Here is a 14,974-nt window from a genome sequence, read left to right on the forward strand (position 1 = left end):
TCTTCAAGGGGTTCCGTTTGAACCTTTACATTCCATAGATATTAAGTTACTATCTTGGAAAGTTTTGTTTTTGGTTGCAATTTCTTCTGCTAGAAGAGTTTCCGAGTTATCTGCTTTGCAGTGTTCTCCGCCCTATCTGGTGTTCCATGCAGATAAGGTGGTTTTGCGTACTAAGCCTGGTTTTCTTCCTAAGGTTGTTTCTAACAAAAATATTAACCAGGAGATAGTTGTACCTTCTTTGTGTCCGAATCCAGTTTCAAAGAAGGAACGTTTGTTACACAATTTGGACGTAGTCCGTGCTCTAAAATTCTATTTAGAGGCTACAAAAGATTTCAGACAAACATCTTCCTTGTTTGTTGTTTATTCTGGTAAAAGGAGAGGTCAAAAAGCGACTTCTACCTCTCTTTCCTTTTGGCTTAAAAGCATCATCCGATTGGCTTATGAGACTGCTGGACAGCAGCCTCCTGAAAGAATCACAGCTCACTCCACTAGGGCTGTGGCTTCCACATGGGCCTTCAAGAACGAGGCTTCTGTTGACCAGATATGTAAGGCAGCGACTTGGTCTTCACTGCACACTTTTGCCAAATTTTACAAATTTGATACTTTTGCTTCTTCGGAGGCTATTTTTGGGAGAAAGGTTTTGCAAGCTGTGGTGCCTTCCGTTTAGGTAACCTGATTTGCTCCCTCCCTTCATCCGTGTCCTAAAGCTTTGGTATTGGTTCCCACAAGTAAGGATGACGCCGTGGACCGGACACACCAATGTTGGAGAAAACAGAATTTATGCTTACCTGATAAATTACTTTCTCCAACGGTGTGTCCGGTCCACGGCCCGCCCTGGTTTTTTAATCAGGTCTGATGAATTATTTTCTCTAACTACAGTCACCACGGTACCATATGGTTTCTCCTATATATATTTCCTCCTGTCCATCGGTCGAATGACTGGGGTGGGCGGAGCCTAGGAGGGACTATATGGCCAGCTTTGCTGGGACTCTTTGCCATTTCCTGTTGGGGAAGAGAATATCCCACAAGTAAGGATGACGCCGTGGACCGGACACACCGTTGGAGAAAGTAATTTATCAGGTAAGCATAAATTCTGTTTTTTTATTACCTGTCAAAACTATATATATATTTTTTAAGTAGACAACCCAAGGTATTGATTAAGGTATGCCACCATTTTACCGCCAAGTGCGATCAAATAAAAATAAATTGTTTGCGTGCGCGCGATAATTAATCAGCCATTACAAGTGGGTGGTTATTGCTACTGTGAGCTTACAGAAGCAATTAGCGCTTATAAAATTAACTAGAGATCAGATCTCTGGTAAATTTGATAAATGTGCCCCAAATGCCCCAAAAATACAGTGTAGTGTATTTTATTAAAAAATAATTATAGCAGCATCGTTATTTGTTAATAAATAACTGCACTAGGGAGTATTTTGGGGGTAAAGTTGGCAGTAGTGAGGTGTTTGGAAAAAAAAAACGGCACTGAAAAGTGCCTTTAATTACATTGCGGTCTATGGAAACAGTAAATATATACTGTATGTACAGTATATGCTCATATACATGTATATTTATGTGTTGTGCTCAAGTAGAACATATAAAAGCACTAAAAAAGCTGGTGTGACTTGAGACCTGAAGTAAAGTGTTAGAGCTATAAGGAAATTATAAAAAAGAATTACACTCATATACAGTATATACATATCAAATGTAAAATATATGTTTATTATTGAAATAAATGTATAAAAATAGTTTTAAAGTGATATAGTAGATGTCAAGGTGTTTGAATGGGATGGACTCAAAGGTGCATACTGTATGTATGTGTGTATATTTGTATGTGTGTATGTACATATGTGTAAATATGTGTATGTATGTATTTGCACACATACATAAATGCATACACATGTTAATCCTGTGTTTCTATGTATAAAACATGTTAATTAAAAAATAACACACCATTTGTAAGAATATCTTGATTTCTTATTTGTAAAGTGAGAATAAAATTAAAAAAAACAAAACATTTTTTATGTTGAATCTGCAAAAAAAGAGAATTTACAGATGTACTTAACCTAGACGTATTAATTATTCACCATCCCTTACATACTTCCATGGCATTGTAAAGGAATGTGACAAATTGAACACAACACTAAGGGATTGGAATGTGGGGGCTCTTGTTTTGAGAGGTGGGTTTGATAATATGCTTCCACCTTATACTAATGTTAAACATCTAAACAAGTTATTGTTGTGTAGTTCCAGTGATCCAATGGAATACTGCAATCAAAATTACGTTGTATTATCGATAAAGGTAAGAAAAAGGTATATCAGGAGTTATATATGAAATATATTATTTTGTCTAAGAACTCAAGATAATTAGTATTATTTGTTATCAAATATATTTGTTACTATAAACATAATAAAATAAAAATATAAATGTCACAACCACTCTTCAGCCACTCACTCGCTGATTATACTGTCTCAATTTTAATGGAAAGTCAGAGAGCTTACAGCTAGATTACACGTTTTGCGTTATGAGTGAACAAGCATCGTTATGCTTCATAACGATGATTTTTCCCTAACGCCGCTATTACAAGTCTTGTCAGAATAGGTGTACCGCACCTTTTTGGCCATCACGCAACGTCAGTACCGCACTTTAAAAAAGTCCTTTTTCAAAGGGACTCCCATAGCGCCGGTATTACAAGTTTTGCTGTAAAACCAAAAAGTGATCGGTACAGCCTAAAATGACAAGATCCGTACCGCCATCTAAAGTCAGTAGTTATGAGTCTTATTTTACGAAGCTGTAGCATAAAACTCATAACTAAAGTGTTAAAAAGTACACTAACACCCATAAACTACCTATTAACCCCTAAACCAAGGCCGTCCTGCATCGCAAACATTATAATAAATGTATTAACCCCTAATCTGCCGCTCCGAACATCGCCGCCACTTAAAAATGTATTAACCCCTATTCCACCGACATCGTCGCCACTATAATAAACCTATTAACCCCTAAACCGCCACCCTCCCAAAACACAAACACTATTTAAAGATTATTAACCCCTAATCTGCCGTCTGCCTACACCGCCGCAATAATAAACCACTAAACCGCAAGTCCCCCACAACGAAATATACTAAAATAAACTATTAACCCCTAAACCTCTGGCCTCCCACATAACTACATAAATATATTAACCCCTAAACCTAACCCTAACGTAACCCTAAACCTAAGTCTAACTCTAACACCCCCTAACTTAAATATAATTAAAATAAATCATAAATTAAACTTACAATTAGTATCTAAATAACCTATTTAAAACTAAATACACACTTACCTATAAAATAAAACTTAAGCTAGCTACAATATAACTAATAGTTATAGCTTAGGTTTTATATTTATTTCACAGGTAAGTTTGTATTTATTTTAACTAGGTAGACTAGTTAGTAAATAGTTATTAACAATTTACTAACTAGCTAAAATAAATACAAATTTACCTGTAAAATAAAACTAACCTGCCTTACACTAAAACCTAACATTACAATAAAATAAAATAAATTAAATTAAATTAATAAAATAAAATCATCTACATTACAAAAAAAATAAACACTAAATTACACAACATAAAAAACAAAATTATCAAAAATAAAAACCAATTACTGCCCTTAAAAGGGCCTTTTGCGGGGCATTGCCCAAAAGAAATCATCTCTTTTTACCTGTAAAAAAATACAAACAACCCCCCAACAGTAAAACCCACCACCCACACAACCAAACCCCCCCAAATAAAATTCTATCTAAATAAACCTAAGCTAACCATTGCCCTGAAAAGGGCATTAGGATGGGCATTGCCCTTAAAAGGGCATTTAGCTCTTTTACATTGCCCAAACCCTAAGCTAAAAATAAAACCCACCCAATAACCCCTTAAAAAAACCTCACACTAACCCCGACAATCCACTTACAGTTTTCAGCCTATAGGATTGAGCTTGCATTCTATTAGTGATTGGAATAGCCATCCAATAGAATGCAAGCTCATTCCTATTGGCTGATTGGATCAGCCAATAGGATGAAAGCTCAATCCTATTGGCTGATTGCAACAGCCAATGTGATTTTTTTCCCATTTAATTCCTATTGGCTGATAGAATTCTATCAGCCAATCGGAATGTAAGGGATGCCATCTTGGATGACGTCACTTAAAGGGAAACTTAATTCTTCAGCGACCATCAGAAGAAGAGGATTCTCCGCGCCGGATGTCTTGAAGATGGACCCGCTCTGCACCGGATGGATGAAGATAGAAGATGCTGCCTGGATGAAGACTTCTGCCGGCCTCAATGAGGACTTCTGCTGCCTGGATGAGAATGGATGTCCAGTCTTCGAAAACTGTAAGTGGATCATCGGGGGTTAGTGTTAGGGTTTTTTAAGGGTTTATTGGGTGGGTTTTATTTTTAGAGTAGGGTTTTGGGCAATGTAAAATAGCTAAATGCCCTTTTAAGGGCAATGCCCATCCAAATGCCCTTTTAAGGGCAATGGTCAGCTTAGCTTTATTTAGATATCATTTTATTTGGGGAGTTTGGTTGTGTGGGTGGTGGGTTTTACTGTTGGGGGGTCGTTTGTATTTTTTTTTTACAGGCAAAAGAGCGGATTTCTTTGGGGGAATGCCCCGCAAAAGGCCTTTTTAAGGGCCATTGGTAGTTTAGTGTAGGCTAGGTTTTTTTTATTTTGGGTTGGCTTTTTTATTTTGATAGGGCTATTAGATTACCTAGTTAAAATAAATACAAACTTACCTGTGAAATAAAAATAAAACCTAAGATAGCTACAATGTAACTATTATTTATTTTGTAGCTAGCTTAGATTTTTTTTACAGGTAAGTATTTAGTTTTAAATAGGAATTATTTAGGTAATAATTGTGAGTTTAATTAAGATTTATTTTAATTATATTTAAGTTAGGGGGGTTAGGGTTAGACTTAGGGTTAGGGTTACGTTAGGGTTAGGTTTAGGGTTAATATATTTATCTAGTGTTAGTGATGTGGGAGGCCAGAGGTTTAGGGGTTAATAACTTTAGTATAGTAGTGGCGACATTGGCGGCGGCAGATTAGGGGTTAATAGTTTTATTTCAGTGGCGACGATGTTAGGGGCAGAAGATTAGGGGTTAATAACTGTAATGTAGTTGGCAGCGATGTTAGGGGCAGCAGATTAGGGGTGTTAAGACTTGGTTTTTATGTTAGGGCGTTAGGTTTAAACATAACTTTTTCTTTCCCCATAGGCATCAATGGGGCTGCGTTACAGAGCTTTTTTTTTCCGGGATCGCAGGGGCTAGGCTTTTTTTTTGCCGGCTTTCCCCATTGATGTCTATGGGGAATCGTGCACAAGCACGTCAAAACACCACTTGTATTTTGGTGATTTATGGAGCTCAACGCCACAATATCGCCCGCACAAGCCGGGTTTTTAAAAACTTTTAATAGCAGCGCTATAGGGAGGTGAATTAACGTCGCTTTTGTGGTGCTCGTTAATTTCCCTATAGCGCTGAAAACTCGTAATCTAGCTGTTAATTAGTGTGATAACCTGACTATAGGCTAGATTACAAGTGGCAACCTATTTAGCACTTTCACTCAAGCGCTAACACCACCAGAAGTATTCTTTTTGTGGTTGCAGGTTAGCGTGCTGTACTGGAATGAAAACTTTTCTCTGTTTGTTTATTAGCCCGCTTGGACATTTCTCAGTTTGGCCACATAGGGAGCGAAGGTCTTCATCAGGAGGAACCAGTTGCCGTATATTTGCAAGCTGCAGTCCAATATTAAGGGCGTATTATGTGGAAGTTTTTCTCATAAACCTTTTATATATTTATATATATATATCTTTGACTTGCCAACATAATTTATACATTTTTCTGGGTACCCCTGTTCTTTAGATAATGAATGAATTGCTAGTATCTTCGATCAATTAATGTGTGTTTTTTTTCTTTTGTTCACTTTGAGCACACTGGTTAACATTATAATAAATCAGTATATTATTTCCAGACATCCGTGGTAGTGTCTATTTGAGGATTTGTAGGCTCTTAAATTGTTGGATAAGGACTTTTGGATAAGGACGTTTTGTTCTTTATATATATATATATATATATATATATATATATATATATATATATATATATATATATATATATATATATATATATATATATATATATACAGTTGCAAGAAAAAGTATGTGAACCCTTTGGAATGATATGGATGTCTGCACAAATTGGTCATAAAATGTGATCTGATCATCATCTAAGTCACAACAATAGACAATCACAGTCTGCTTAAACTTATAACACACAAAGAATGAAATGTTGCCATGTTTTTATTGAACACACCATGTAAACATTCACAGTGCAGGTGGAAAAAGTATGTGAACCCCTAGACTAATGACATCTCCAAGAGCTAATTGGAGTGAGATGTCAGCCAACTGGAGTCCAATCAATGAGATGAGATTGGAGGTGTTTGTTACAGCTGCCCTGCCCTATAAAAAAACACACACCAGTTCTGGGTTTGCTTTTCACAAGAAGCATTGCCTGATATGAATGATGCTTTGCACAAAAGAGCTCTCAGAAGACCTACGATTAAGAATTGTTGACTTGCATAAAGCTGGAAAGGGTTTTAAAAGTATCTCCAAAAGGCTTGCTGTTCATCAGTCCACGGTAAGAAAAATTGTCTATAAATGGAGAAAGTTCAGCACTGCTGCTACTCTCCCTAGAAGTGGCCGTCCTGTAGAGATCACTGCAAGAGCACAGCGCACACTGCTCAATGAGGTGAAGAAGAATCCTAGAGTGTCAGCTAAAGACTTACAAATGTCACTGGCAAATGCTAACATCCCTGTTAGCGAATCTACAATACGTAAAACACTAAACAAGAATGGATTTCATGGGAGGATACCACAGAGGAAGCCACTGCTGTCCAAACAAAACATTGCTGCACGTTTACAGTTTGCACAAGATTACCTGGATGTTCCACAGCAGTACTGGCAAAATATTCTGTGGACAGATGAAACCAAAGTTGAGTTGTTTGGAAGAAACACACAACACTATGTGTGGCGAAAAAGAGGCACAGCACACCAACATCAAAACCTCATCCCAACTGTGAAGTATGGTGGTGGGGGCATCGTGGTTTGGGGCTGCTTTGCTGCATCAGGGTCTGGACGGATTGCTATCATCGAAGGAAAAATGAATTCCCAAGTTTATCAAAACATTTTGCAGGAGAACTTAAGGCCATCTGTCTACCAGCTGAAGCTCAACAGAAGATGGGTGTTGCAACAGGACAATGACCCAAAGCATACTGTAGAAGTAAATCAACAACAGAATGGCTTAAACAGAAGAAAATACGCCTTCTGAAGTGGCCCAGTCAGAGTCCTGACCTCAACCCGATTGAGATGCTGTGGCATGACCTCAAGAAAGCGATTCACACCAGACATCCTGTTTTCTATATGTGCTTTGTATCCTAGACTTTGAGGTTGCACTTATTTGTGTAATCTTCTTTCTTTTTCTGTTTTTCAAATATATAGTTTTCTAGGTTGCACTATAGTTTATATTATTAGATTCACTTAGGAGAGCTTTACTTAAATCCCTTTTGTGTAGTTTATTCCCAAGAATATTGCTGAACTGAAACAGTTCTGTAAAGAGGAATGGTCAATAATTACTCCTGACCGTTGTGCAAGTCTGATCTACAGGAAACATTTGGTTGAGGTTATTGCTGCCAAAGGAGGTTCAACCAGTTATTAAATCCAAGGGTTCACATACTTTTTCCACCTGTACTGTGAATATTTACATGGTGTGTTCAATAAAAACATGGCAACATTTCATTCTTTGTGTGTTATTAGTTTAAGCAGACTGTGATTGTCTATTGCTGTGACTTAGATGATGATCAGATCACATTTTATGACCAATTGGTGCAGAAATCCATATCATTCCAAAGGGTTCACATACTTTTTATTGCAACTGTATATATATATATATATATATATATATATATTAAAAAAAAACACAGAAAGGGGACTGCACTCCAAAACCCAGCAACATGCCAGCCCTGGGTGCTAAATAGCACTCACAAAAAGCTGTGCCATCACCATAGTCATAGGCAGTAAACAGGAGTGGGTGCAAGAACCATGGGGATTACAAAACAAATACAACACATAAAGGAAACCCAGCACTCACCAGCTAGCTCACAGCTAAGATTTAAAATGGAAAGGTTAGTCACCGCTTCTGGACAAATGGGACAAGCTCAGGCACCACGTCAAGGTCATTTCCAACATCTGAGTCCCTAACACAGCCACACAATGCAGGCTCTCAAAGCCAGACAAACTGGGAACAAGGGAGGGGTGCACAGGTATATGTAATCACCCAGCAACATAAAAAACACGGAAAGGGGACTGCACTCCAAAACCGGACAAGGTACACATCCCATGACCCAGCAACATGCCAGCCCTGGGTGCTAAATAGCACTCACAAAAAGCTGTGCCGTCACCAGAGTAATAGGCAGTCCGGTTTTGGAGTGCAGTCCCCTTTCCGTATTTTGTATGTTGCTGGGTGATTACATATACCTGTGGATCCCTCCCTTGTTCCCAGTTTGTCTGGCTTTGAGAGCCTGCATTGTGGGGCTGTGTTAGGGACTCAGGTGTTGGAAATGACCTTGACGTGGTGCCTGAGCTTGTCCCATTTGGCCAGATGCAGTGACTAACCTTTCCATTTTAAATCTTAGCTGTGAGCTAGCTGGTGAGTGCTGGGTTTCCTTTATGTGTTGTATTTGTTTTGTAATCCCCCATGGTTCTTGCACCCACTCCTGTCTGGGGTTAACTGCCTATGACTCTGGTGATGGCACAGCTTTTTGTGAGTGCTATTTAGCACCCAGGGCTGGCATGTTGCTGGGTCATGGGATGTGTACCTGGTCCGGTTTTGGAGTGCAGTCCCCTTTCCATGTTTTGTATGTTGCTGGGTGATTACTTATACCTGTGCACACCTCCCTTGTTCCCAGTTTGTCTGGCTTTGAGAGCCTGCATTGTGTGGCTGTGTTAGGGACTCAGGTGTTGGAAAGGACCTTGCCATGGTGCCTGAGCTTGTCCCATTTGGCCAGATGCGGTGACTAACCTTTCCATTTTAAATCTTAGCTGTGAGCTAGCTGGTGAGTGCTGGGTTTCCTTTATGTGTTGTATTTGTTTTGTAATCCCCAATGGTTCTTGCACCCACTCCTGTCTGGGGTTAACTGCCTATGACTCTGGTGATGGCACAGCTTTTTGTGAGTGCTATTTAGCACCCAGGGCTGGCATGTTGCTGGGTCATGGGATGTGTACCTGGTCCGGTTTTGGAGTGCAGTCCCCTTTCCGTGTTTTGTATGTTGCTGGGTGATTCCATATACCTGTGCATCCCTCCCTTGTTCCCAGTTTGTCTGGCTTTGAGAGCCTGCATTGTGTGGCTGTGTTAGGGACTCAGGGGTTGGAAAGGACCTTGACGTGGTGCCTAAGCTTGTCCCATTTGGCCAGATGCAGTGACTAACCTTTCCATTTTAAATCTTAGCTGTGAGCTAGCTGGTGTAGCTGGTGAGTGCTGGGTTTCCTTTATGTGTTTTATATATATATATATATATATATATATATATATATATATATATATATATATATATATATATATATATATATATATATATATATATATATATATATATATAATGTCCAACTAGACAGCACTCACTGGACTTGAGAGTAAAAAATAATTTTTAATTATCCAGTGTTAAAAATGGGGGCTAGGCATGATGCTTTGATGCTGTACTAGCATCTTTATCAAATGTCCCAAGATGAAAAGGGTGATGCTTCAGGGTAGGTGCATCGTCAGTGTGATGCCCCAAGGAAGATGTGTTTGGACTGGCAGTACTGCCACAATTTAAAGCCCCACCTGTCAGAAATTAGGATCGTTTAAAGCTGTTTAGATAAAATACATTTTTATTGATATATAATTTGTACATAAGACTAGACAAGACATTCTTTGAAAACATAGCGGCTCGATGACAGACATATCAATAAAGCAAATAGTGGTAAACATTTACTATGCCTTCCAGAGAGATTTTAAAACATTGACGATTGTAAAACTTTATAACTGATATAAGTTGTTCATGACCTCTTTAAGTGTCAATAACCATGAGTCTTGTCTGACATCGTGCCTAGAAATCCACAGAAGGGTTGGGACATATCTACATCCCCTCCCCATCCAGAGAAATTATGAAGATCTTGGATTCAGAAGAGGAAACAAAGAATAGAAGGACAGAAAGAAAGAAAATGGAATAAAGAAGGGAAGAGAAGAGGAGTAAGGGAGAAGTGCCCACTGACCAAAACACACCCAGTGGAATTTACAGCAATAATAATTGATTGACATCCAATGGACATGTGGGGATATGTAAAATCTCTGCTGCATTAAGTCTAATGACAGACCAATCTGTATTATACAGAGTTATATGTGATCCAGTAAAACCAGACTTTATGAAAATCTTCCTGATTGTCTTGTAATATTGCTGCCTGTGCTGACATGTTGTAGAAATGCCTGAGTTTTTTGTAAAATTTCGTCCCAATTGGGAGCCCCCTCTCTCCAATGACAGGCTACACATATACATGTGGCTGTGCATAACATCTTAATACATTTATTGAAGTCTTTGTTAAATTGCCTGAAGCATACATTCAATAAAGTCTGGCTCATAGACAGTTGAATGGGACTATCTAAGATCCTACTTAAAAGGAGTGATAGTTTATTCCAAACTAACCTGGAGTGTGGAGCAGTCCCACCACATGTGTTTGTATGTGCCCTCAGTTTCGCATCCCCTGTAACAAAGTTTGGACCCACATCTAGTGGTATGTGAAGTAATGATTGGAGTGAGGTACCATCCAAAGTTTGTTTTAAGGCAGATCTCCAATATATCAGCACTAGTGATGTCGCAAACCTAAAATTTTGCGTTCGCATACGGCAAACGCGAACTTCCGCAACTGTTCACAAACGGGCGAACCGGGCGAACCGCCATAGACTTCAATAGGCAGGCGAATTTTAAAACCCACAGGGACTCTTTCTGGCCACAATAGTGATGGAAAGTTGTTTCAAGGGTACTAACACCTGGACTGTGGCATGCCGGAGGGGGATCCATGGCAAAACTCCCATGGAAAATTACATAGTTGATGCAGAGTCTGGTTTTAATCCATAAAGGGCATAAATCACCTAACATTCCTAAATTGTTTGGAATAATGTGCTTTAAAACATCAGGTATGATGTTGTATCGATCAGGTAGTGTAAGGGTTACGCCCACTTCACAGTGACAGACCAAACTCCCTGTTTAAAGGGACAGTCTACACCAGAATTTTTATTGTTTTAAAAGATAGATAATCCCTTTATTACCCATTTCCCAGTTTTGCATAACTAACACATTTATAATAATATACTTTTAATCTCTGTGATTAACTTGTATCTAAGCCTCTGCAAACTGCCCCTTTTTTCGGTTCTTTTGACAGACTTGCAGTCTAGCCAATCAGTGCCTGCTCCCAGATAACTTCTTGTGCACGAGCACAGTGTTATCTATATGAAATACGGGAACTAACACCCTCTAGTGGTGAAAAACTGTTAAAATGCAATCTGAAAGAGGTGGGCTTCAAGGTCTAAGAAATTAGCATATGAACTTCCTAGGTTAAGCTTTTAACTAAGAATACCAAGAGAACAAAGCAAAATTGGTGATAAAAGTAAATTGTTTAAAATTACATGCTCTATCTGAATCATGAAAGTTTATTTTGGCCTAGACTGTCCCTTTAACGCACCACAAACAACCGCAAACAGTCCATTTGCACAACCGCAAACTCCCCATTTGCACAAGGTTGGATACCAAGCTAGCCATGTCCCGTTCCTTGTCCTCACTGATGTCATTGAAGGTCTCTTCCTCCACCCAGCCACGTACAACACCAAGGGTCCCCGAAAGGTGACAACAAGCCCCCTGGGACGCCTGCTGTGTTTGGTCTTACACCTCCTCAAAGCCACCTTCCTCCTCTGACTCCTCTTCTTCAGACTCCTCTCTCTGCCTTGCCTCTCTCTGCATTATTATAAGGTGTGTTAAGTAGTACTATTCCTATCAGTTTAATCCCTGTTACGTCCCCTATCAGGGGACGTGTATATGGCATCGATTTTAGGAACCGGGAGATGGAAAAAGATGCTTGGTCGGTCCTCCTACTTCAAATTTGGGGCACTGCGCGTGCAATCTAATGTGCCACCAAATAGGAGTGGTGTGTTAAGTAGTACTATTCTTATCAGTTTAATCCCTTTTACGTCCCCTATCAGGGGACGTGTATATGGCATCGATTTTAGGAACCGGGAGATGGAAGAAGATGCTTGGTCGGTCCTCCTACTTCAAATTTGGGGCACTGCGCATACAATCTAATGTGCCACCAGATAGGAGTGGTATGTTAAGTAGTACTATTCTTATCAGTTCAATCCCTGTTACGTCCCCTATCAGGGGACATGTATATGGCATTGATTTTAGGAACCGGGAGATGGGAAAAGATACTTGGTCGGTCCTCCTACTTCAAATTTGGGGCACTGCACGTGCAATCTAATGTGCCACCAAATAGGAGTGGTGTGTTAAGTAGTACTATTCTTATAAGTGTAATCCCTGTTACGTCCCCTATCAGGGGACGTGTATATGGCATAGATTTTAGGAACCGGGAGATGGAAAAAGATGCTTGGTCCGTCCTCCTACTTCAAATTTGGGGCACTGTGCATGCAATCTAATGTGCCACCAGATAGGAGTGGTGTGCTAAGTAGTACTATTCTGATTAGTTTAATCCCTGTTACGTCCCCTATCAGGGGACGTGTATATAGCATCGATTTTAGGAACCGGGAGATGGAAAAAGATGCTTGGTCAGACCTCCTACTTCAAATTTGGGGCACTGCGCGTGCAATCTAATGTGCCACCAGATAGGAGTGGTGTGTTAAGTAATACTATTCCTATCAGTTTAATCCCTGTTATGTGCCTTTTTTTTGGTTTGGTTTTTGAAGCCACAGTGCAGCACCAGAGGCCAGAAAAATTAGGCATGTACACATGCCTGAAAAATTAGGTATTGTTGCAGCCGCTGCTGTAGCAGCAGCCAGAAAAATTGATGTTTGTTTCCCTGGCAGAAAGTGCCCTAAAACATTGCGGCTTGAACCCTAGTTGGTGGCGGATAAGTCACGCAAGTCATCCGGCATTCAGAGATAAAATACAGCAGCGTGTGGACCATTTTTAGCCCAAGGCAGCTCATCTCATAAGGCCTTTTTTAGTCGAATGTATCGCCCACTGTCAGTCCCTTTGGGATCCATCCCTCATTCATCTTAATAAAGGTGAGGTAATCTAGACTTTTTTGACCTAGGCGACTTCTCTTCTCAGTGACAATACTTCCTGCTGCACTGAAGGTCCTTTCTGACAGGACACTTGAATCGGGGAAGGCCAGAAGTTCTATCGCAAATTGGGATAGCTCAGGCCACAGGTCAAGCCTGCACACCCAGTAGTCAAGGGGTTCATCGCTCCTCAGAGTGTCAATATCTGAAGTTAAGGCGAGGTAGTCTGCTACCTGTCGGTCGAGTCGTTTTCTGAGGGTGGATCCCGAAGGGCTGTGGCGATTAGTAGGACTTAAAAAGCTCTGCATGTCCTCCATCAACAACACGTCTGTACAGCGTCCTGTCCTTGCCGGCGTGGTTATGGGAGGAGGAGGATTACTTTCACCTCTTCCACTGTTAGATTCCCGTTGTGCTGTTACATCACCCTTATACGCTGTGTAAAGCATACTTTTTAATTTATTTTGGAACTGCTGCATCCTTTTACGACTTGCGGTAATTCGGTAACATTTCAGGCACTTTATGCTTATACCGGTGGTCTAGTAGCGTGGACAGCCAGTACAGGTCGTCCTCCTTCAGCCTTTTTATACGAGGGTCCCTCAACAGGCACAACAGCATGAAAGACTCCATTTGCACAAGGTTGGATGCCGAGCTACTCATGTCCCGTTCCTTGTCCTCACTGATCTCACTGAAGGTATGTTCATCCCCCAGCCACGTACAACACCACGGGTACCAGATAGGTGACAACGAGCACCCTGGGATGCCTGTTGTGGTTGGGCTTCCTATTCCTCCTCAAAGCCAAATTCCTCCTCTGACTCCTCTTCCTCACAAACCTCTTCCAGCGTTGCCGCAGGTCCAGCAAGTGATGCTGATAAGGCTGTTTCTGGTGGTGATGGTGACCACAACTCTTCCTCTTCCTCTTCACGCTCATCTACAGCCTGATACAACACTCTTCGCAGGGCACGCTCCAGGAAGAAAACAAATGGTATGATGTCGCTGATGGTGCCTTCGGTGCGACTCAAAAAGGACGCATGAGCCTACAGGCATTGTGCATGAACGTCCAGTAATGTGGCAAAAAAATTCCCAGCTCCGCAGAGGCTGTCCTAGCACCCCGGTCATACAAATAGTCGTTAACGGCTTTTTCTTGTTGGATCAGGCGGTCGAACATTAGGAGTGTTGAATTCCAACGTGTCGGGCTGTCGCAAATCAAACGCCTCACTGGCATGTTGTTTCGCCACTGGATATCTGAAAAGTGTGCCATGGCCGTGTAGGAACGCCTGAAATGGCCACACACCTTCCTGGCCTGCTTCAGGACATCCTGTAAGCCTGGGTACTTATGCACAAAGCATTATACGATCAGATTACACACATGTACCATGCACGGCACATGTGTCAACTTGCCCAAATTCAATGCCGCCACCAAATTTCTTCCGTTGTCAATAACCACTTTGCCGATCTCCAGTTGGTGCGGAGTCAGCCACTGATCCACCAGTGCTGGTCCGGTGTGACTCTCTGCTTTCAGGCAAGTCAACCCCAAGACGGTGTGACACTGCCGTATCCGGGATGTGGAATAGTAGCTGGGGAGCTGGGGGCGTGCCGTTGATGTGGAGCAAGACGCAGCAGCAGAA

At 40.7% G+C, this 14,974-nt stretch overlaps 1 protein-coding gene across 2 annotated transcripts in view; it reads left to right on the top strand.

Annotated features, from left to right (window-relative positions):
- The window catches only part of LOC128663451 (uncharacterized), a 189,973-nt gene that overhangs the window by 37,252 nt on the left and 137,747 nt on the right, over positions 1-14,974 (top strand). For both annotated transcript variants that reach the window (XM_053717782.1, XM_053717783.1), the window contains exon 4: positions 2,245-2,299. In XM_053717782.1, the coding sequence (XP_053573757.1) occupies positions 2,245-2,299 (55 nt within the window). The remainder of the gene's footprint in view (positions 1-2,244; positions 2,300-14,974) is intronic.

Source organism: Bombina bombina, chromosome 6, assembly GCF_027579735.1.
Source record: "Bombina bombina isolate aBomBom1 chromosome 6, aBomBom1.pri, whole genome shotgun sequence".
In the NCBI taxonomy this organism is placed as follows: Eukaryota; Metazoa; Chordata; class Amphibia; order Anura; family Bombinatoridae; genus Bombina; species Bombina bombina.